The sequence below is a fragment of the Canis lupus genome, chromosome 10, assembly GCF_003254725.2.
Source record: "Canis lupus dingo isolate Sandy chromosome 10, ASM325472v2, whole genome shotgun sequence".
Lineage (NCBI taxonomy): Eukaryota > Metazoa > Chordata > Mammalia > Carnivora > Canidae > Canis > Canis lupus.
The window spans coordinates 31,638,379-31,661,416 of record NC_064252.1 but is presented as its reverse complement, the minus strand read 5'-3'; the positions used below and the strand labels follow the sequence as shown (position 1 = coordinate 31,661,416).

General features: G+C 45.8%; 1 protein-coding gene across 4 annotated transcripts in view; it reads right to left on the bottom strand.

Moving 5' to 3' along the window:
* The window catches only part of SYN3 (synapsin III), a 452,538-nt gene that overhangs the window by 75,210 nt on the left and 354,290 nt on the right, over positions 1-23,038 (bottom strand). For all 4 annotated transcript variants that reach the window (XM_049115333.1, XM_025461487.3, XM_049115335.1 and 1 more), the window contains one exon: positions 1,679-1,741. In XM_049115333.1, coding sequence (XP_048971290.1) covers positions 1,679-1,741 — 63 coding nt within the window. The remainder of the gene's footprint in view (positions 1-1,678; positions 1,742-23,038) is intronic.

Genomic DNA, 23,038 nt, shown 5'->3' with positions numbered 1-23,038 from the left:
GACAGAGGAGAGCCAGGAGAGAAGCATGAGTCAAGGGCCACTGGAAAAGGAGTTTTGGGACAGAAAGGACAGCAAGCAGCTTTAAGAGATACAGGGAGGTCAGCTCCTGTAGGGTCCGAAAGGTGTCTGCTGATTCAGCAGCATAGGGTCGCTGAGGACTAATGCAAGGGCAGTCCCAGAAGAGTGGAAGGGCCTCAGCTCAGTGGCAGAGGTGCAGGAGGCATTAGGAGGAAGGCACAGAGCAGGGCACAGACACAAGGGCACATCTAAAGAGGGAATCACTCATTCATCCACTTGCCCAACAAACCAATAGGCTACTCGGCACCAGGCATATGGCAGTGGACCAATAGGCAAGACCCCTGCCCTCATGGTGTGTACTTTCAGGAAGATGTACTATTTTAGAGGGAGGATTTATTTTAAAGACGGTTGTTAGAATCATCACCATTCGACAGAGAAGGCCAAGGTCAGATGGCAACTTGTACAAATTCACACAAATATCGGAGCTATGGGTCATGCCCTGACCTGTTCAGCTCTTTCCACTCTTTGCTGCCTGAAGGGCATGCAGTTTATGTGGGAACAGATGACACAGAAGGCATCACAGGGTGGGGAAGAACAAAGGTGCCAGATGCAGGATTATTTATGTTTGGGCTGTGCCTGCTCAGATCAAGGTTTTTATCTCTTTGAGTCAGAGGCTTCAGAGGTGGGCCTGTGGGGGCCCTCACACTTCCCCATATTCCCACTCCTTTTATTTAGGAGTAAGTCTCCCTTTCCTGTGGGCATCCTGATCCAGTGGGTTGGACTGGGGCTGCATACATCTCCACATCTCCTACACGTGCATCTTAGTAGCACAGGAACCCAAGAAAGGTTAATTAGTGTTCCTCTATGGGATTTATAGAGAGCCTGGAAAGGCACCATCTTTTTTCCTCCAGGAAGTGAGTTTGGGGACCAGAATAAAGGCCACCCACAGCCATCTTAACTACCTGAAGAAAACACCAGGCAGAGAGGAACAGAGTCAAGAAATACAGGAGACCAAGCTCTCCTGGCCTTGCTTGGGCTCCTAGATCCAGCTCTGCCCAGACCTGTCAAGAACTCTCCCAGACTTCCTGATGCCTTGAACCAATGGATTATCTTTTGTCTCCTGATTTGAGTTTCTACAAGTGCAACTGAAAGGATCCGACCAATTCTGACAAATATATCACCTGTGACTGGGTGAAATATGTGATTTACTCTTGCAGAAGCTAACTGACTCCATGAGCTTCCTCCATGGAGCCATGTATATTCACCTCCTTCTAGGTTCTGGCCCAGTGGGTGGTGGGGAGATGAGTAAGACATAAGCTTAGAGAGCAGCTGTGGAAATGATGATGGGAACAAAAGAATCACCATCTATAAAATGCTTTACATTCGTTTCTCAAATACACAATTACAGGAAACAATTAGCTAGCAATTCCAGGTAGGGTTCAGACGGTACAGACGGGGCTGGATAGAAGCTCCATGCCACAGGAGCTCAGAAGAAGGTGGGGTGGGGAAGACAGGGTGCGTCCTGCATCCTGGGCTCCTCTCACACTGTTCTGGGTGGCTGAGTCAAGGAGAGGCTGGCAGAGGACAGAGGGAGAGGGGAACAAGTAGACTGGGGAGGTCGCATGAGTGTGAACGCAAGTGTAAGAGCAGCTTCTCATACCTTTCCCATTCCGGCATGGGCGTGTCCCAGCTTGACCACCACAGGGAAGTGTGGCACTGTGAGCTGTAAGAGATAAGAGGAAATCACTCATTAGCATCCTAGAGCATTGCCACCAAGACTTTGGGCACCATCTGTTCTGTAGAAAGATCCAGTCATCTGATATTACTCGGAATCCCCACAAGAACGCTTTGACAGATGGTCATCCTGCTGCAGCTTGAACACCCGAAATGCCAGTGAAATTGGCTTCCAAAAGGAGCTTTGAGCTCTTAAAACCCAGCCTGGCTGGGGAACCCACCAATCTGGAGAGATGGCAGTGGGGAGCAAACCGACTGGTATCAGATCCTGTCTTTATCACTTGGGCAACCTCAGACAAGCTCTACATGGATCTGTGGCTCAGTTTCCTCATCTGTAACATAGGGATGATGAGTATCCATCCATATGGTTGCTATGACAATCAAACACATTATCACACATGAAACCTTTATGTTTTAAGTACCCAATGAACAGCACCTTTGTTACTCCCATCACATTTCTGCTTTATATTATCCCTCAAAAAACCTTCACGTATCTGGAAATGCATGCCCCTCCCCCGCCCCTGCCAAGCCTTCTCCAGGCTGCCCTATGAAGTTTCTTAATAATAGTTGTCATGCCCACCATGGGCACGTGCATTTATTGGCCACACTGTGTTGGGCACTGTTCTGAGTAAATGCCCTGTATCATCTCCCTTGGAGAGTCATGCTACTTGTCTGGTTGGTTTCCTGTAGCATCCTCATCTCCAAGAACACTGCCTGACCCAGGGAAGGTGCTTGATAGTGGAATCTGTGTTTCATTCAACCAGTCTTTTCAGCGAGACCTATGAGACATGCATGCTTCTTCTTATGATAGAGGAGGAGAGGGGGCTCAAAAGATTAGGTGCTTATGCATGCCCATGGTCACTCAGCTAGGAAGTGAGAGCACCAGGTTCAAACCTAGCTATACATTTCCTCCTTCATTCTGTTCATATGTTGTTTGAGATGTGTTTACTTGGTGTCTGCAAGTCTGTCTGGAGGTGCTCGAGGGCAAAGGTTATCCCTTCTAGTTATTTAGTAATAACTTCTTGGATCAGCCCATCCAGGGGTAATCATGTCCTACTCTCTGTGCTGTCTATCCTGGGGCTTGTCACTTGGTTCTGGCAGTGCTGTCTGTCCTGACCCTCTGTCTGCCTTGAGAGGAGGAACCCGGATCTTCTCTCTTGGTGCCCAGAGTATAGTCTGACATGGAGGCGCTGCTGTAGGTGCTTCGGAAAGGGGCTGCTGTGGGTCATGGATCCATTGGATCTCATCTCATGTTACCCACACAGTGGCTCCAGGAGGCAACCAGGGAAGATTTTTAGTCATCATTTCATAAACAGAACACTGAGACACAAGGCAGGTGCTGAGAAGGGGTGGATTGGGACTCAAACTTGGGCCTGTCAGACTTGAAGCCTGACATGAACGGTTTCTCCTAAGATCTAGCCTATCAGGGCTTCCTACAGTAGATATTGAATTAAAAAAAAAATCCCTTATTCAGGCTAAGTTGTTTTTTGTTTTGTTTTGTTTTTTTGTTTTTTTAAGATTTATTCATTTATTTGAGAGAGATGCAGGGGGAGAGCACGAGCACACAAGTGTGGGGGAGGGACAGGTGAAGGGGTAGGGGGAGAGAATCCTCAAGTAGATGCCCCGCTGAGTGCAGAACCCAATGTGGGGCTCGATCCCATGAACCATGAGATCAAGACCTGAGCCGAAACCAAGAGTCAGATGCTCAACTGACTGAGCCACCTAGGCTCCCCCAGGCTAAAATTGATCATATCTCAATGCTTAGAGAGAACAAACACATGTTTTTTTTTTTTTTTAAAAAAGGGCAATATTTTATTTTGATTTCAAAAGCAAATATGTACTCATTATATAAAAAGTTTGGAAAATATAATAAAGCACTATGTTGTTATTATACAGAAGACAATAATGATCGCCCCCAGACTTTTAACAGTTTTGGTGTATTATCTGCTGGTAATCCACATTTTTTTCATTTGTTCTATATTGGAAGTATAATGAATATCCATTTTTGCTTCCTGCTCTTTCCATTTACTGTTCTGGGGTAAGCATCTGGTGGTGATTACTTGTCAGTTTAATAGTTATTACAAAATATTTCACATATGAAAAAAGACATAAAGAGCGATATTGTAGATATTACCTCACTTAAGAAATAAACCACTGCCCACATAGATGAAGTCCCTGATATACTTTCTTTTTTTTTTTTAATTTTTATTTATTTATGGTAGTCACACAGAGAGAGAGAGAGAGAGAGAGAGGCAGAGACATAGGCAGAGGGAGAAGCAGGCTCCATGCACTGGGAGCCCGACGTGGGATTCGATCCCGGGTCTCCAGGATCGCGCCCCAGGCCAAAGGCAGGCGCCAAACCGCTGCGCCACCCAGGGATCCCCCTGATATACTTTCTTATCACCCTCCTTTCCCTTCCACCCAGAGGCAATCATCATTATATGAATTCTGTGTTTATTATTGCCTTGCATCTATTCATATTTTAACTATTACATATGGTTCTCAAACAATATGCACTCCACATTTTTAAATTTTATGTAAGTGATATCAAAAGAATCAAAAGATTCTTGACAATCTTTTTTTTTTAGCACATATGTCTGTAAGATTCATGTGTGCTCATCTATTTAGCTTGGATTCATTTTTACTGCTGCATAGTATTCTATTATATGAACACATTACCATTTGCCCACTTTCTTGATGAACATTTAGGCAATTTCTATTTCTCCAATGATAGACAGTATTAGTTCAGACATTCTCAAACTCCATCCTCCCTGCACTTGAAGGGGAGTTTCCCCAGGGCACATGCACAGGTGTGGAATTGCTGGGGCTGGGCAATGCTTTTCTCAGTTTTGCCAGATATTGCCAAATTAACTCTCCAAAGTGGTTGCACTGACTTACACTCTCATAGGCACTGAAAGAGCTCCCAACACCTGAGGTTGAAAGACATATTTCACCAACCCAAGTGATGTAAAGTGGAATGAATGGGTATATTTTCACCAAGTGGCCTTTGTTCCCAAACAGGGTCATCACACCTGGCCATCCACTCACAGATCCTGGACATCTCGAGCAGTTTGAGAACTGCTTGGGTCACTACTGGGGCTTGAGATGAGGTCTCCATTTCATTTTAAGGTGGAGTGTGAGGTGAGGGGAAATCAGTGTGCTCTGTCTTCCCCTCCACCTCTCCCGGCCTCATTATCTCTCCACACACTGATGGATATTGGAAAGAACGTGGATGTTGGAGTTAAACTTATTCTCTAGTCTGGGGCTAGATCTTTAGCCTCTCCAAAACTTAGTTTTCTGATCTGCAAAGTGGGAATGGTCATGCCTAACTCATTTGATAGTTGGGGGAAGAAGAAATGAAATAAGGACTGTCAAACTGCTTAGCACCAAGGGGAGATTCAAACTAAAAGTGTAGAGCAGGACTGAGGGAAGGAAGAAGTTAACACTGGTTTTGTGGGAATGAGGACAGAGGTGAAGGAAACCTGGATGATAGAGAAAGGAACAGAGGCTGTTGCTTGGCAGTCTGTGATAGTATGGCAGAGGGTGACATGAAGGCCACGAAGGGAAATCTGAAAGAACTTAGCAATTATCTTGCCTCACCCCCATGTTGCCATGTGGTGGTAGGTAGAATTTCTAGGAATGCTCCCCGAGGTATCCCATTTTAATCTCTGGAGGCTACAAATGTGATGAGATTGTCAAATAAAGTCACACAAGGATTGTTTTATGTTATATGTCACATGTGACTCTAAAATATGGAGATATCTGGGAGAACCTAATCAAATCACATGAGCCTTTAAGAGTAGAGAACCATCTCAGGCTGGTGGCAGAAGAAGGAGGCAGAGAGAGTCAAAGCAGGAGAGAGACTTAGCACACTGTTCCTGCTTTGAGATGGGGTGGTTACTTGAAAAGGAATGTGGGTAGCCTCCCAGAGCCGAAGGTGGCCCCTGGCTGATAGCTGGCAAGGAAGTGGGGACCTGAGGTGTATCATACTGCAAAGAACTGAATTCTGTCCTAACAGGAATGAGCTTGGAAGGGAACCCTGAGCTCTTGAGGAAAATGCAGTGTGTTGGCACTCCGATCTTGGCTTTATGAGACTCTAAGTAAAGCACCTTGACATGCCAGCTTGGACTTCCAATCTACAGATCCGTGAGATAGTAAAAAGACGTTCTTTTTGACAGCTTAGTTTGGTAGAGCAGCAATAGGAAACTAATACGTATGTGTGTCCTCCTAGAAACTGAAGCCCAAAGAGTAAGAAGTGATTGTTTTCATGCCACACAACAGCAGAATGAGAAGTCAAGGTCATGAGTTTTGGGGTGTCTAGGTGGCTCAGTCAGTTAAGCATCTGAATCTCTATTTCAGCTCAGGTCATGATCTTGGTCATGGGATCCAGCCCACATTGGGATTTGAACTCAGCAGGGAGTCTGCTTGAGATTCTCTTTCCCTCTTCCTCTGCCCTCCCCTCCACTACTCATGCTCTCTCCCTCTTTCACTCAAATAAATAAGTAAATAAAATCTTAAAAAAAAAAAAAAAGAAGTCAAGATCATGAGTTTTGACTCTCAATTAAGCACTTTCTCTATCAAGGCACACTTCCCTGGGGACCACATGCATACCTAGGGTACAATAAATTCTTTCTAATCATAACGATCCATAAAATAATATCAAATCAAATCAATTAACTGAGTGAGAAGTATGTGGCTGACACCGTGTTTTATGCTGTGTAGGACACAGGAGACTGAGACAAGATTTCTTGTTTTAGAGAGGTGGGTTGTACAGTCAAAGAGCAGAATAAGGTGGCATGGTGGCCAAATCTGGGTGGGGCATGGAATCCTGAGCAAGTCTCCATAAGAAAGGAAGGCTTTGACAAGGATTCTTAAGGACAAGTATGGGTCAATGGAAGGCTCAGCATACCTGAAGGGGTGAATGGTGCAGAATACTTTGGTCTTCCCATGGCAGGTGTCTTAATTTTCATGAGCTCCAAAGACCCACCAGAAGGGAGGAATTATTTTATGATACTTAAAATGAGTTTATCTGTAATAAAGTTACTTTGGACATGATTGAATAGAATTATATATTTGAACTAAGTGCCCTTTTCCACCATTTTAACTAAACTTGAAGGAATATACTCATTGTCAGAAATAATGGGATGAGAAATTATGTCTAGATTTACAAGACGCAGAAAGTCAATGTAGAAAAATTTGAAAATTTGTAGGAAGATAATTTCAAAGAAAGTATTTTGAAACATTATTTAAAGCAAATGCATTTTCTTGGTAGGGGAAAATTTTCATTGCCATTTTTTACTTTAGTTGGGAACAGCATTCTTTTTTTTTTCTTCTGAAGTAGACTTCACACCCAGCGTGGAGCCCAACATTGGACCTGAACTCACAATCCTGAGATCAAGACCTGAGCCAACACCAAAAGTTGGATGCCTAAGCAACTGAGTTACCCAGGCACCTCGAGAACAGCATTCTTCTTAGAACTGGTTGGCAAAGCTCTAGGCTAGTGTTGCAGAGAAGAAAGAGGCAATGTGGGGCCAGGTTGTTGGGGGGCTTTCAAGGCTGAAGACAAGAGTCTATCTAGGTCACTTGGACTGGCGGGGGGTCGGGAAAAATAATTCAGTTCTAGAACAGGAGAGTGACCTGCTCACTGTGCATAGGATGAATTGTATCTGTAGTTACCAACAGGTCACAGACCATCTTGGAATTGATTACATCCAACACCAAGTGCCCCTGGTTGAGGCTGGGCTGGGCTGGGGATGGTGGAGAAAGTGGGGGCACTCCCAAGAGTTTTTCTTTTCTATTTTTAAAGTGACGCTTTAAATTTAAAAATGTCCAATTTAAAAATGGGACATTTTGCAATAATCTTAGAGATAGAATTTTACACCTGTCTTCAATTTAATATTATACCCTAAGCTTTTTCCTTTTATCTTGCCACAATCTTTTTTATTTTTTTTATATCCCACCCCCACTTCCCAGCTGAGGTAACTGATCTCACCTGCCTGGTATGTCTAATGGGTACTCCTGCCTATCGCTTTTCATGCTCAATCTTTGCAAACACATATACACATATATGGTCAAGGTTGACATTTGCTTTTTTCTAAAATGTCTCCTCTCACTGAATATCATGCCATGCACACTTCCTCTCCCATGTCAGAAGGTACATCTCTAACCCAATGGTTTTAAAGCTTCACAGTGTTCCACAGGACACAGGTGCCACAATTCTTCATATGTTTCCCTATTAACTGACATTTGTGTAACATTCTCCCTCTCTCTCATCTACTACTGAGACCTACTTACTACTTACTACTAAGCAAGACCACAAAATATCTTTGTACAGATGTCCTTACAAACAAGTGTCTTAATTCCTAGAGGCCAGGCCAAGAACTTTTTAAGGGGAGAAATGGTAGAATTTGGAGGCATTCTGGCAGGTTTTTTAAGTGGTTTCTAAGAGCTCAGGGAATGAGAGTGGGTGCCATGGTATTGTAACTGTGGGTGAGACCTCCCACCATGTGATCTTCCAGGCTAATGACAACTGCACTTATGGAGTGTTTTGTCACAGCCAGGAATGCTACTAGGTATTTCACATAGGGTAGCATCTTCCCTGCCCCATGAGACAGATAGGAGATCAGAGGCAAGCCATTTGTCCAAGGTCAGACAGGTGAGGAATGGTGGAGTTTTTCTCCCCTTTCCAGCTCCTTCTCTTCCTGAGCAGTTCAAATAGGTTCCAGAGGCCATTCCCTTTCCAATCATTTGCAACATGCCAGACCCTCCTCTAACACAGGTCACAGAGGACAAAAAACATCTTGTCGGCTATTTTCTCTCTTCTCTTCCCAACAATAGCTTTATTTAGTCCCCTTGGGGATAGGGAGGCCCCACCAGCCTCTGGCAGGCTCCTTGTCCCTGCTCACATGCCCTGGCTGCTCCAGAGTTCAGCACTGCCCAATGGCGTGAGAGGCCTGACATCCTGTTAGAAGGGGCAGATCAATTTTTGAAACCAGAGATCCCCACCCTGATAAGAGCCCTATTCAAAAGAGTCTCCCAAGAAGCCAAAATAAGTGGGGGTGGCCCAGTGCTCATGCTGGCTGTTCTCTGGAGGGGTTGGAGTCAGAACAGTAGGAGCCCAGATCAGCACTGTAGCGACCTCCTCTTCAAGCCATGGAGTCGGAAGGCTGGGGTCTGAGTGGTCTGGTGCAACTTTCCCCAGAAGGAGGCAATTCCTCTGCATTCATGAGTCTCTAGAGATTTAAACGCCTTCAGTGTCTGGTCCTGGCTAAGTATGGAGAAAACAAGGCCAGGAAGAGTCTGGAGGAGGAAAGCAAGGACTAAAGAAGTCTGGAAAGATTCCAATGAGGAGCTGGGCCTTCATTCCAAGCCTGTGAGCCTCCGCCTGATGTAGCTCTTGCTTACTTCTTCAGTTTTGTCTTGTGTGTCTCCCTCCTACACTCCAACCTCTGCCTCCCAGTTATGCACCAACCCACAGGACTTTCAGCTCTTTACTAAATGGGCCACATTATTTCCAGCCACAGGGCCTTGTATATGCTGATCTCTTTCTCTGAAAGACTCTGCCTAATGTTCAATAAAATAATATTAATTCAAACCAATTCAGTGGCCACTAGATGAGTTAGAACCATGTGGCTGGCACTGTGTTTTGTGTTGTGCAGGACACACATAAGATTGAGAAAGGCCAATCCCTTCCCACACTTGGGGTAGCAATTGAGATGCTCTGTCCCCAGAGAGTGTTCCCCTGGTCACTGGTCTAAAGCAGGTGCTTATATTATTGAACACTACATCTAAAACTAATGATGTAGTACTATATGCTGGCTAACTGAATTTAAATAAATAAAAAAAAAGATGTGAAAATAATAAAGTAGGTGCTTCCTGTTGTCTTCTCTATGGCACTCTGAACTTTCCCTTCATACTGGGAGGCACCAACTGTAATTATATGTCCATTTCCTTTGTGTCCAGCTCTCCACTCCCCTATAGGTGCTCTGATAAAACACCGTGATTAGCTTGTTTATTTATTTACTCATTATTAGTTTCAGAGGTAGAATTTTGTGATTCATCAGTTGCATAGAACACCCAGTGCTCATCCCATCACGTGCCCTCCTTCATGCCCGTGACCCTGTGAACCCCTCCCCCCTTCCCCTCCAGCAGCCCTCAGTTTGTTCCCTAGAGGTCAGCATCTCTTACGGTTTGTTTACCACTGTATCTCCAGGGTCCACACAAGGACTGGATCTAGTAGATGCTGTGTATGTAGTATATTGTTGGGTGGGTATTAGACAAAGCCTCCCATGTGGGGAGACATGGTATGCACAAAGAGGCAGAGTCAGAAAGAATTTGGGGAGAAACTGTTGATAAAGTTAGTTTCAGCAGGCACTTGTTGGGGAAGTGGAGTGAATTAGGATGGAAATCTGGGGAGCAGTAAGCTTGGGGGATGCATTTTGTGGGCACTAGGCAGCTATTGAGGGTTTGTGTGCAGAAGGTAGACATATACAAATTAGGTTTAGGAAGACTCTTATGGAGGTCATAGTAAAAACAGCTCCATTTTTGGAGCACTTACAATGTAGCTGGCATGGTGCTAAGCACTTTATGTATATCACCTCATTTAAATCTCTTGACACTTCTATGAGATAACTCTATTTTTACCCCCATTTTACAAACAAGGAAATGAAGGCCAATAGAAGTGAAATTTCTTGCCTAGGATCATTCAGTAAGAAAGTGGGGAAGCTAGGATTTGGCCAGAGCTCACTGCCCTGCTTCCACATGGTGCTACTTTTGGAGAGTCATTCTATGCACCATCAAATGCTTCCCATGTGCCCAGAAATGGTGTCCACTCATTTGATTTGACTGGATAGGTAGGTGGAGGTCAGCAGACTCATTAAGACAAGGCCGGTCAGTGTGTGGCAGGAATAGCATGAGCTTTGGAGCCAGAAGGACCCCCAGAGTTCACATCTAGCTCCAACACCTCTGGTTATGAGATGAGCCCTTGGGCTAGCCACTGACCACTCTGTGACTCAATTTCCTCAATTGCCAAACAGGAAGATCATTGAAGAATTAACATTATAACAGATGTCAGTCATTAAATGCTCACTGCCAGTGAAGAGGCTTACACTAAGTCAGGAAATGTCTGAGCTGGCATGGAGTAGGGTGATGGTCCACACTGGTTCCTATTCCCTTCACATCTGGGATCCTGGGGGGACTTGGGTTGGGAGGATGTTAAAGGCTGATAGATAGGACTCATTCAGTCCTCAGATGCAGGAAGGGAAGAAAAGAGGGGAAGGAAGCCTAATGCCCAGGTTGTGAGCAGGGAACATGATGAAGCCTTTGACAGAAACGGGGCAGCCCAGAAACAGGGCTTGTTTGGGGCATTCAAAAAAGATTCATTCAGAAGAGAGAACAGAAATATCCCAACAGCTGCCTGATAAACCTTAACCTCCGTATGTAGTATCTGACCGAATCTCCTTGGAATGTAAGCACTGCACACAAAGACACTCCTGTCTGGAGGGGGAAGAATGGATAAGATGACCTTTGATAGTCCTTTCCAATTCTATCCTGTTCTGACAAACTCATAAATTACCACCTAGATGAATGAGACAAGTTGAGACTACAGCTTACAGGGCTGTGTGAACTGGTCCTTGCCTTCTTCCCCACCCCCATCTCACCCACATTCCCCCCTCAGCCTCTCTGTCCCAGCCTTACTGGATTTCTTTCTGGCCCTGATACTAGCTTTATTCTCTTCAGCCACAGGGCCTTTGCATATGCTGTTATCATTGACAGGAACACTGTCCCTGCTCCTCCTAGTCATTCTTCAGATCTCAGCTCTGATGTTGCTTCCTCAAAAAGCTGGCTCTCACCTCCCTGCTGAGGTCACAGCCTGCTCACCACTTTCTCCTTCCTAGCACTTCTGCCATTCTTAATTCATCTGTGTGATGGCTGGACAAATGTGTAACTCCCTCACTGGACTGTAGGCTCCATAAGGAGCTGTGGATCTGTGTCTGTTGTTGCTTGGGGCCTCTCCTCGCAAACCTGCCTCCTGAACCAGCCCCCAGGTAGTCTCACAGGCACCTCCAACTCAACATTTCCAAGCAACCTCGTGAACTTCCCCTCCAAAATGCTCTCTCCTCCTCCAGTATCCTAACCTCAGTCATCCGTCCCTCCACCCACCCAGGTACCCAAGATAGAGACCCAGCCTGCCTTCTTCATTCTCAAAACTGCCCTAGACCAGGTTTGGCATGCGGGAGGGGCCCCAGGAAATGTTTGCTGAGTGAGGTCCATGGTTTCACTGGCCAGCTTAACACTCTCTGCCCTTGGAATCCCCACCTCTGAACCCTCTGCCTCACCTCCTCCTACAGTTAGTGTGTCTTGGAAAAATACTGGTGGCATATTTAGAAAAATTAAACTAAACCTACCCTACCAAAATACAAACATTCCTTTCTCTTACATTTCCTGTTTCCCTGAGAAACGGAATTGTCAAAAATAAACAAAGCGATAGGATGGCAATATTTGTCTGCAGATATGCTTTTCTTGTTCTTACTATGATGTTTATGGCACCAAACAGGCTCAGGCCGTCAGCCTGTCTCCCATGAGGATTCTCCTGGGTGCTGTTCACAGTTCAGACAACATCCCCAGTGAAACTGTGGCTCTGGGATCATCTGAACGACTCAAAGTGTCTACGACCACTCTGAATCCTGTGGGGACATGCTGCCGTGGCATTTCCAAGCCCTTGGCTTTTCCATGTAACTTTCTTCTATTTACAGGCTGTTCAGTTTCATTTCCAGGTGGGGAAAGCCCCTCCTTACAAGTCTGATGAGCCTAATATGGCTCCTCTTCTCAGTGACTTCAGAAGATAGTTAAATAAAAACTGCACTATTTCGGTGTCTGCATTTCTGTGTCTCAGTTTATGTTCACAATGTAATGTCTTAAGATTAAAGATAAATCTAAAGTTTTGGTTAAAGGTATACTTGGTGTTGTACAGAATGAGCACTGCTTACTTGGGGCGGTGAGCAAAGGGATAATACCACTTTCTCTGGTTTGGGGAAGCTGTGTTCGTGGAATGCCACAGCATGAGGAAGAAGAACAAATGCAAGCTTTGAAGCCAGACAGACTAGCGTTTAAATAGTGTTGGTGTCACTTCCTACGGGCACACCCTGGGGCAAGTCTCCTAGCCTCTCAGGTCTTTGTTGCCTTTCCTATAAATGGGAAGAGGCACATCAGCAACTACAGTTATTGTGAAGATTTGAGTTTGTATGTTAAAAACATGCTATCTGTAGCTGAATCCCAGCCAGAGATTCCCCAGGGATAATTTGAACTGGCACAGTCACTTACTAAAAACCCCCCTAATTACCACCTGATGCAGTTATGAACATTTCTTTTAAAGTTTTCATTTCTGTACTATTTAATGCGAAAATTTGCTTTGAAATTAAGTAAAAATTATCATTAAGTTGATTAATGGATTGATCTGATATTCCTTACATAGAATGACTCTATGTACTTCTTTTCTTTTTTTTTTTTAAGCTATTTATTTATTCATGAGAGACACAGAGAGACAGAAACACAGGCAGAGGGAGAAGCAGGCTCCCCCCAGGGAGCCCAATGCGGTACTTGATCCCAGGACCCCTGGATCACGACCTGAGCCAAAGGTAGATGCTCAACCGCTGAGCCACCTAGGTGTCCCTGTACTTATTTTCTTGTACAGAAATACACTCAACCTCTGATGATTGCATATCACTTGGTTTTTATCTTGTAAATCTTCCATAACTTTTCACTTAATACAGTGAGATCTGACCCATCACAGCTACAGTAATGCTGCCTGACTTTTTTTTTTTTTTAGATTTTACTTTTTATTTGAGAGAGCATGAGCACACAAGCGAGCAGTGGGGGGACAGAGGGAGAGGGAGAAGCAGACTCCTGGCTGGACAGGGAGCCTTGACTCGAGGCTCAATTTCAGGATCCTGAGATCATGACCTGAACCAAAGGCAGCTGCTTAACAGACTGAGCCACCCAGCTGTGCTGACTTTTTTTTTTTTTAAAGATTTTCTTTATTTATTCATGAGGGAGAGAAAGAGGCAGAGACACAGGCAGAGAGAGAAGCAGGCTCCACGCAGAGAGCCCGACGCAGGACTCAATCCCGGGTCTTCAGGATCAGGCCCTGGGCCAAAGGTGGTGCTAAACTGCTGAGCCACCCGGGCTGCCCATGACTTTTTTTTTTTTTTTTTAATAACAGCTTTATTGAGTTAGAATTTCTATAACATAAAATTCACCCTTTTATAGTATACAATTCAGTGTAGGATACGCACAGAGCTGTGCATATTTTATCACTATTATCTAGTTCCAGAACATTCTCCTCACTCAAAAAGAAACCCCATGCCCATCAGCAGTCACTCCTCAGTGCTCTTCCCTCTAGCCCCTGGCTACCAATGCTCTCCTTTCTGTCTCTATAGATTTGTATATCCTGGAAATGTCATATAAATTGAATCATTCAACATGTGACCTTTTGTGACTGGTTTCTTTCACTGAGCACCCTGTTTTCCAGGTTTATCCATACTGTAGCATGTGTCAGGGCTTCATTTCTTTCTACTGCAAAATAATATTTCATTGTCTGGATGGTGTCTGATTTTTAAATATATCTTAGAATGGCCTGGATGTGTTTCCAGTGACTGCAAACCATGAAGGCAAATGAATGTCTTAGCATGTTTCAATGAACAACAATAATACTTTGGATCAGAAAGAATGATAATATCCAGCTGGGTATCTCAAATATCAATATAATATTTGGGAGGGAAAATGATTTTTTACTGGTAAACCAACACTGGCTTGCAGGTATCTACATCCTGTATGAAACCTTGTCTGCTCTACTCCCCACTGTTTCTTCAGCCCTTCCAAGCAGAAGGCCTGAGCCAGATCACTAGTCCAGTTATTGGGGCGACCAAGACTTCAGCTTCTAGCACATTCTTACTGACTTTGTCATCCCATAAACAAGTAGATAAAGAGAAGGCTAAGAAAGAAGAATGTTTAGGAGCCAAAGAAGAAAGTTTCAAGAAATGTTAGTCTTGGGTATCCATGAGCAGAATAATAGAAAATAATCTCTGGTTCTCCCTTCCCTTTATAAGACCATTACCTTTTCCCTTCTAAAAATGAGCGTATTTTCCCAAATGCTCATGGTTAACTTTGAAGCCATCCAGAGAGGAAGCTTTGAGGTATAAAATTTATAATCCTGCCAACAAAGCTAATAAAATCATGATTGCCCTTAAATGTTTATTTTCATGTTTATTTGTTGAGCTCCATGAGGGCAAGGCCAATGTTCATTTTGTTCATTGTTTGCCCAACACGCAGCAGGTGTCCAGTATTTGTTGATAGAATTCACCGAATGAATGTAGAAACAGTGCTGAGAGCTGTAAAAATATTAGGTGCTGTCATTATCACCACCATCATCATTATCAGTATGTACTGACTGCACTACTTTTAGAGATGCCCTCTCCACTGCATTGAACCTCCTGTCATTCCAGTGCCCAGTATATCTCTATCTATATTCAGGCCCCAGCAGGGCACCCACTCTTTCTTTAGCCCTTTCGTCCTGCTTCCTTCCATCTATGGAGGAGGCTGCAAAGCATAGTGAGCGCTTAAGTACAGCTGCCTGGGCTGAGCACTGACTGGGCTCTACTACGGCTAAGCTGTGAGTCCTTGGGCAAGTTACTTCACTTTTCTGTGCCCCAATTTCTGCATTGATGTATAGGGCTAAAAATATTATGTACCACATAGGTTGCCTTGGGGTTTAAAGTGAGTTAATATACATAAAGCACTTAGCTGTGCATGTGGGGCTGGCTAGAACCATGCTGGCTGTCGGTATTATTGTTAACCCCCTGCTGTTGTCCAACTGCTGCTGCGTCTCCCTCTTTCCCTGCTCCAGGCTTTCCAAGGTGACACCTGCCAAGAGGAATCTAGGCTTCCATGTTAAAGGATGGCAAAGGTTTATTTAGGGTTACCCACGTGGTCAAAAATCTGCAGCCGATGGATGTCTGCTGGCAACAGGGAAGGCCCTGAGGTGATGAATCTGAACCCAAAGAGAGTGATGGACGACGGTCATTCTATCTCTTTCCTGACCTAGAGTCGGGAGCTCTGTTTGGACATAGTGGAGGGATCTGATAGCCCTTGAGGGTCACCCCAGCCACTAAGAGACCACTCCACTTTATCACCTTATACCAGTGTCTCTTGTCTGATCTGACAGTGAGATGAACTTTGTCCCACCAAAGGGGTTCAGGCGTGGGAAGGGATCAGTCAGCACAACAGAGCTCCTTCACTGTATGAGGAAACAGGCCAGAGAGGCAGAGATCCTGTGCAGGGTCACGTCACCAACTAACACCCTTCAGTCTCTGCATTGTTGGGCCTCAGTGGTTATTAATGAGATGTAAAAGAGGGAGGGCGTTGCCTTGCTTTATCAATAAGGAAGCAGAGATGCAGAGAGAAGTAACTTGCTCGAGGCTACAAAATGAATCTGTGAAACCAACCAACCCTTAAACTCTGGGGTGAGGCCCCCTTGCCAATTCAGAAGTTTCTCTTCCCCAGCCTCTGTCTTCTCCACTTTTTAAAATATGTCTTCAATGGAACACACGCTGTGCCTGCCACATGGAGGCAGCCCTTGCCTCCAAGGAGGCTTTTATCCTGCAAGTGTCAGACAAATGTTGAAAAAAAAAATACTGTTCCATAAAGAAGAACTGTGGGAAGCTTTAAAACTGTGCCTGCGTTTTACTGGGGGCGGGGGGGCGGGGGGGGGGTTGCCTGAGACAGACGCTGTGTTCAGTGCTGATGTGCATTTTCCACTGGAACCAAACAACAACCTTTGAAATGTGAAGACGGACAGGGAAGAGTGTGAGGGAGGAGATGGTGGACAACAGGCACAGCCACAGCCATCCGGATCTGGCCGTGGTTCCATGCCAGCCCTGCCTGTTTGAGAGAAAGTAAGAACAGCCACCAGGTGGAAACACTGCACTCGATTTGGGGAGTTGTGCTGTGGGGGAATGCTCACTCGGATAAAGGAGGGATCTTGGTCTCAAACACTGGCCATTAGCCAATTTGAAGCCCAGATAATCAGAGAAGATATTAGGCAGACTCTCCACCTTGACTTGCCTGCAGACGCGGAGATGTGGGCTGAGGAGGGCCAGTCTGGGACTTGTTCTTATCTTCCCTTCCATGCCTCTCGGGTGGGACAGAGGAGGCCCCCTGACACCCCTGGGAGAAGGGGTGGGTGCCCGGGCAGCACTGGGATGGCATCTAACAATAGTCGGGGGCATGCAGTGGGGCCTAACGTCTCCAAAAGGCCCTCTGTTGAAGGTGTGCAGGTGGATTCAGCTGAAGGAAAAGCTGTGAGTCCCACCCAGGGTCTCAACTGGCCTGCAAGACGTTTCCAGGGAGTGCTGGCTGACGAGGGTTCTGTGCAAGCAGGAGAAGACGAGCAGGAGAAGACGGGAGCACTCTGCAACCAGCTGGGAAGTGAAGGGGAGCAACACTACCCAGTCTATGGAGGGGACCCTGAAGGAAGGGGGCAGGGTTCCCTGGTCTTGCATTCCTGGATGGAGAGTCAGAATGTGGGGCGAGCGGGAGTCCAGGGCAGCGCTGCTGAGAGCCATTATGAAGCCCTTCAAAGCCTGTGGCTCAGGATGAGCAGGGAAAGTTCCACCACCTCTCCCAAAAGGTAAAACTCGTAGGATCTGAGCAGACACTGGGACCTTGTGCCAAAGAGTAAGACGTGTCTCTGGATGTGGGGCCCCCTTTAAGGAAGGAGCCATGCTGGCCACTGATGATAGAGGCTGACAATTACTCAATGTCTACACAAGGCAGGCTGCACAGCAGCTGAATGGACACATCTCATTTAATCCTCATGAGAGCCCTGTCCTAGTGCTACTGTTATCCCTAATTTGCAAAGGAAAATCCAAGACCGAATTAAACATCTTGCCCAGGTTAGCAGAGGACCACTCTGCCTCTCACATCAGTTCCAGGGACACAGAGAAGCCCCAGGCCTAGAGACAGCAGGTTAGCTTCTCATCCACACTGTCCCTAGGCCATGCCACCAGGGAGGACCCAAGCAAAGTCAGTAGCCATGGGACAGAAAGGAGGGATGGACGTGAGCAAGATCTCCTTTATCTTCGCTTTCCCAGCATCAGGCTCTATTATGGCTCCTTGTCACAAGTAATTCCTTATTATGATATGTCAGTAAGAATTCTTACTGTCTCTCTGGCTAAACTAGGTGTGGCCAGTCTGTGCCGCTCTTTATCCTCAGAGCTGGCACGATGCCTGGCAATGGCCAACTGTTGAATGAATGGGTGAATGTACAGCATGGGGTAGTCTCTGATCACTAAATCTTTGAGAAATGAAAGAATAAATCCAGCACAGCACCTGACACATGGTGGCCCCTCAGTAAATGTCTGTGGGTTGGTCTGAACTGATGTGAAACTGCAGGACATTGGGGCCAGAGGTAGGTGAGGAGAGCTCAGATCTCCTCTTAGGAAAAAAGAAATTTCCTTTCAGTGCAAGAGCTTCCAAAAAAGCAGTGATTTCTGAGCTTAAAGGGGATGGGAAAAAACAAATCAGGCACAGGGTTTGTCCATTAATATGTCAGCCCTTGAAACTTATGTCTCCATCTCTCTCTTGGCTCCTTGATGAGATACTTCCTCCATTTCAGATGGATGATGTTTCTCCCCCCTCTAAAAAAAGCTTCTTGATGCTTTTAAATTAGGCAAATGAGCAAGGAGAATGTTCATTTTTTCCTCCTTTCATTTTGAAAATGTGTGGCATGCCAAAAGGCCGTTGGACGGAATGTTCAGAGGCCACATAATAGAACAACAGAGGCTGCCAAGCTCCTAAATCACTAACCAGACAGGACAATCCCAGCTCTTGGGACTTAGAGACCCCTGGGCCAGCACCTAGTCCCCAACAAGTGAAAATATGGCCCACAGCCCAAGGCCTCAGCCAGGAAGAACACCCTTATGTTGAGGAACTGGAAACTCAAAGAGGTCCATAGCTCCTTGGGCTCACCTCTCTGACAACTGCTTACTGAATGGAGGAAAGTGGGTCCTCTTCTGAAAAATTTCAGGGAGTTGGTCCAATACCAACACCTCCTTTCTGAACTGCAGTTTACTCATTGGTAAAATGGGTGTAACTGAAGGAATGAAAAAGAATAAAAAGGCTCTAAATGCAGGTGTTTACCTACCACCTTCTCTCTGGAATCTGTTGTGTTGAGGTTTGCACCCAAAGTGTGGGTCTGGGACCAGTGGCATTGCTATTACCTGGGCTCCTGTTAGAAATGCTAAATGCTAAATGCTTGGGTGCCTCAGTGGTTGAGCATCTGCCTTTGGCTCAGGTCCTGATCCCAGAGTCCTGGGATAGAGTTCCACATAAGGCTCCCCATGGGGAGCCTGCTTCTCCCTCTGCCTGTGTCTCTGCCCCTCTCTCTGTGTCTCTCACGAATAAATAAATAAAATCTTTAAAAAAATGCTAAACCCCAGCCACACCCCAGACCTACTACTCAGATTCTGCATTTTAACAAGATGCTCAGGTGATCTGTGTACACGTTAAGGTTGAGAAACACTGGTTTCTCTGACCATGTGATCTTGGCTAAGTAACTTTACCTCTTAACTTTATTCTTGTATAAAAGAATAAAAGGTATTGTTTTAAACAGCTTCTAGATCTGAAATCCTATAAAGTTCAAGACCTGCTAATAAATACCAGCCTTTGATTCCAAAATGTACATAGGCATTCTGTTCCTGTTTAAAATGTCAGGTTTTGAAGTGGCCAGATAACCAGTAAACATGTGTTTAGGGGAGGTTACTGGGCCAGGCTGTTAGTGTGGTGTAGAGATGGAAGTATGACCATGCCTCCTAGACAGCCCCATTTGAAAATATTGTGTCACATTATCAACTCTTAAATCTCAAATATTGGTTTAGAAAACAGGCTCCAGCAGCATGAGACACGGTCCCAACTCATGGTATGATCTAGATGTTCTCAATTACTGGCTTCGCTGTGCCCATGCCCTTTATAGTGTGACTTGACAGGTCCCACCAATAAGAGATGGAGTCTATCTCTCCAACCCCTTGAATCCAGGATGGCCTTGTGAGTGCAGCAAAAAGTGATGCTAGGTTCTGAGCCTTGTGTGCTTGGGCATAGCATGAGAGCAGCAAGAGAGTTTCCTTTGCTAAGGCACCTGTGTTGAAGGACAGAGGCAGCCCATTTAGGATAGTGAGGCAGGACAGCACGGTCTTGAGTGCCAGGTAAGGCTGGGTCCTAGCTACCTTTGTCTTTTTCTGCCTCCTTCTTAGGGCAGGAATGAACAAAGAACTCATTACACCCAGGTGAAAATGTCTTGCTTCAATTTTAACCCTTGCCAGGCATTTTAAAAGGGGATCAATGACTTTGCTAAAAGACTGGAGCTCTAATAGAAAAAATCTCAGCCCAAGGGCAGGCAGGACACCTGGGTTTTGTGGTTGCTGTTTGCACACAGCTGTGTGGGTGGTGGTTGGCACCAGGTTGCCTGGCTGAGGGGAGTGAGAATGGGAACCTGGTTGCTGAGCCATGCATGCATCTGGGGGGTGAAGACTGCTTTTCAGCTTGAAGGAATGCAGCCTTTTCCAAGTCACTCCCCCTTAAAGGGGGTGCCTTTTTTTTTTCTAATTCACTCAAGGTTTCCATATATCTTTTTTTTTTTTTTTTTTGGTTTCCATATATCTTAATCTCTATTCCAGAGAGAAGGATAAAGGAGCTATGGCGGTGGCCAAGAGAGACCTGTAGCATCTTCTGAGGACCAACTCTGGATTGAGCACTGCCTGCAGGACTTTCACCTTTATTTCTTACTGATTCTGCCCTGTAACTCCACCAGGTAGGTATTATTATGGCTGTTTTGCAGATGGGAACACTGAGGCTCAGACAGATTAAGAAGCACACCTAAGTTTACCCAGCTAACAGGAAGAGGAACAGGCATCTGGACTCAGATCTGTGTGACTATCCTGATGTCCAGGTGACACTTGCCAGGTTTGAGAGTGGTGACAGGTAGGCATGAGTCCTGGACTCAGATTCAACTTTACCTGCCCTTGACACCTCATTGCCTTCCCTGCTGAAAGGATGGAGTGAGCTCTGTGAGTACAAGCTAAGAAGGGGTTTTCGGAACCTCTACAAAAGGTCCTGTTTACTTATCATCTCACAGCTGGGCTGGATTAGTCCAGCTTCGGAAATAGCTTTCAAAAACCAGCAGGCTGGAAAAGTCCAATTTGTCCTGGAGAATGCACTGAGGCCCCACCCATGCTCGTCAGTGTCCTCTGCCCTGTGTCCCCATGCCTGACCTCTCTGTTTTGTGGCCCATCTCCACCTCTTTCTCTGGGCCTCAATAAGAAAAAAAAAAAAAAAAAAAAAAACTCTCAACATTTTTTGCCCTCCTCCATCCCCACTTTTGTCAAACTCTTGAAAGACCAAATTAGAAGGAGAAGCAGAGGAGGAAATTCCTTTTAGGCTGAGCTGCCTGCAGTTCCTTTTGCTTCCTGCCTCATTTCCGTGAGGCCTACCTTTATGGCTTTGAGGCGTGGGTCTTGAGGAAGCTGCCAGCTGTGCTTGGGGCCATCAGTGAAGCCCAAGTTCTTCTCCGAGGGGCAGCTCCGAGGGGGCTTGAGGTGACCTGGGGAAAGGGCAGCTGGAATGTGTTTTCTTACAGCCACATTTGGGTTAACATTCCAGAAACTCAGAGCCAGGAGGGACTCGCAGCTCAGCATGTCCAAAAGGCTCTGACCCTGGGCTCTGTCACCAGCTGCGAGGGGGCTGTGGACCTCCAGAAACTAGGTGCAAAAATGTTCCTCTCTACGTGTGAGAAACTGTATTTTTCAGGGAGAGGCTCCATGGGCTTCTTCTGTTTCTATTTTTTTTTTTTTAAATTTTTATTTATTTATGATAGTCACAGAGAGAGAGAGAGAGAGAGAGAGAGAGAGGCAGAGACATAAGCAGAGGGAGAAGCAGGCTCCATGCACCGGGAGCCTGACGTGGGATTCGATCCCGGGTCTCCAGGATCGTGCCCTGGGCCAAAGGCAGGTGCCAAACCGCTGCGCCACCCAGGGATCCCGCTTCTTCTGTTTCTAAAAGGGGTCTGAGACACTGCCCTCTAAAAGTTAAGAACATAGGACACTTCTACTTAATATGTATTGTTTGTAGAAGGGGAAACTGAGGCCCAGAAAGGTGAAGTGTCATGTTCAAGGTCATTGCAGTGATTGAGCTCAGATTACAGTGCAGCAGAAGTATAATTTAGGATGGGTGGTGGAGAGACTTGTTTTTTCTGAACATATTTGCCCAAAGTGGGGCCTTATCCACAGTGTTTCACCCAAAAGTCTTGACCAGATGGCTCTAAAAGTAAGCATAATGACTTTAGCAGAAGTGCAAAGACAAGATTTATGATCCAGGGAAAGAAGGGAGTCAAAGGTTATCAAAGGATAGATCCTTGAAAATACCTAATACACACCTGCGCCAATCAATGGCAACACCCCTTCTCCCCCCACCTGCCTGTCCAAGCCTAGCTGGCGAACTTGGATACACCCCTGATGCCTGGGATCCAGGAACACTACTTCCCAATTCATTGCTCTTTCCTCCTTGCCATTCATTCAGCCAATACCGATAGATTTCTCAACTCCGTACCAGATGCCAGGATACAGTAGTGAGCAAGGTCTCTGTCTTCATGGAACTTGTTCAAATTGAGAAAACTGGTGACATCTTTATAATAACGAGAGGGGACTCCAGCCCAGGGTTGGGTGGCACAACTCTGTCGGAAAGAGACTCCACCTTGAGTTTTGAGGTGCTTCCCTCCTTCCCTAAGAGAGGGTTCTGATGGAAAGAAATGACACTAATGGTCATTTGTTTAAGATTCGACATCCTCCAACTCAAAAGGGCCCCGGAGGTTTTCCTGACTCCAAGGACACTGCAGATTCCCAGCTCATAATAAATGATGCTCATGAGCATGCCAGCCCTTTCTTTCTATGAGGCAATCCTTGGAGGCCTTTGCCAAGATAAACTGTTTGGCCTTCTGCCTTGAAAGTTGATCCTCTTCCGAGTCTGATTATTGCTTTTCTGAAACACAGGGACAATGACATCATTGCTCCCTCCCTGGCTTGGGGATTTGATGGTCAGCATGAAGTCAGGATTTGGAGTGGTGCCTGCTCTTTGCCAATGCCCAGGGAGGCCTGGGGTGGGGGCCCTGGAGTGAAGCAAGCTTGTGAGGGAGGAGTGGGGTCCGCGAGGTCCCCAGAGGCTGGGAGGAGGGTTCACTTTC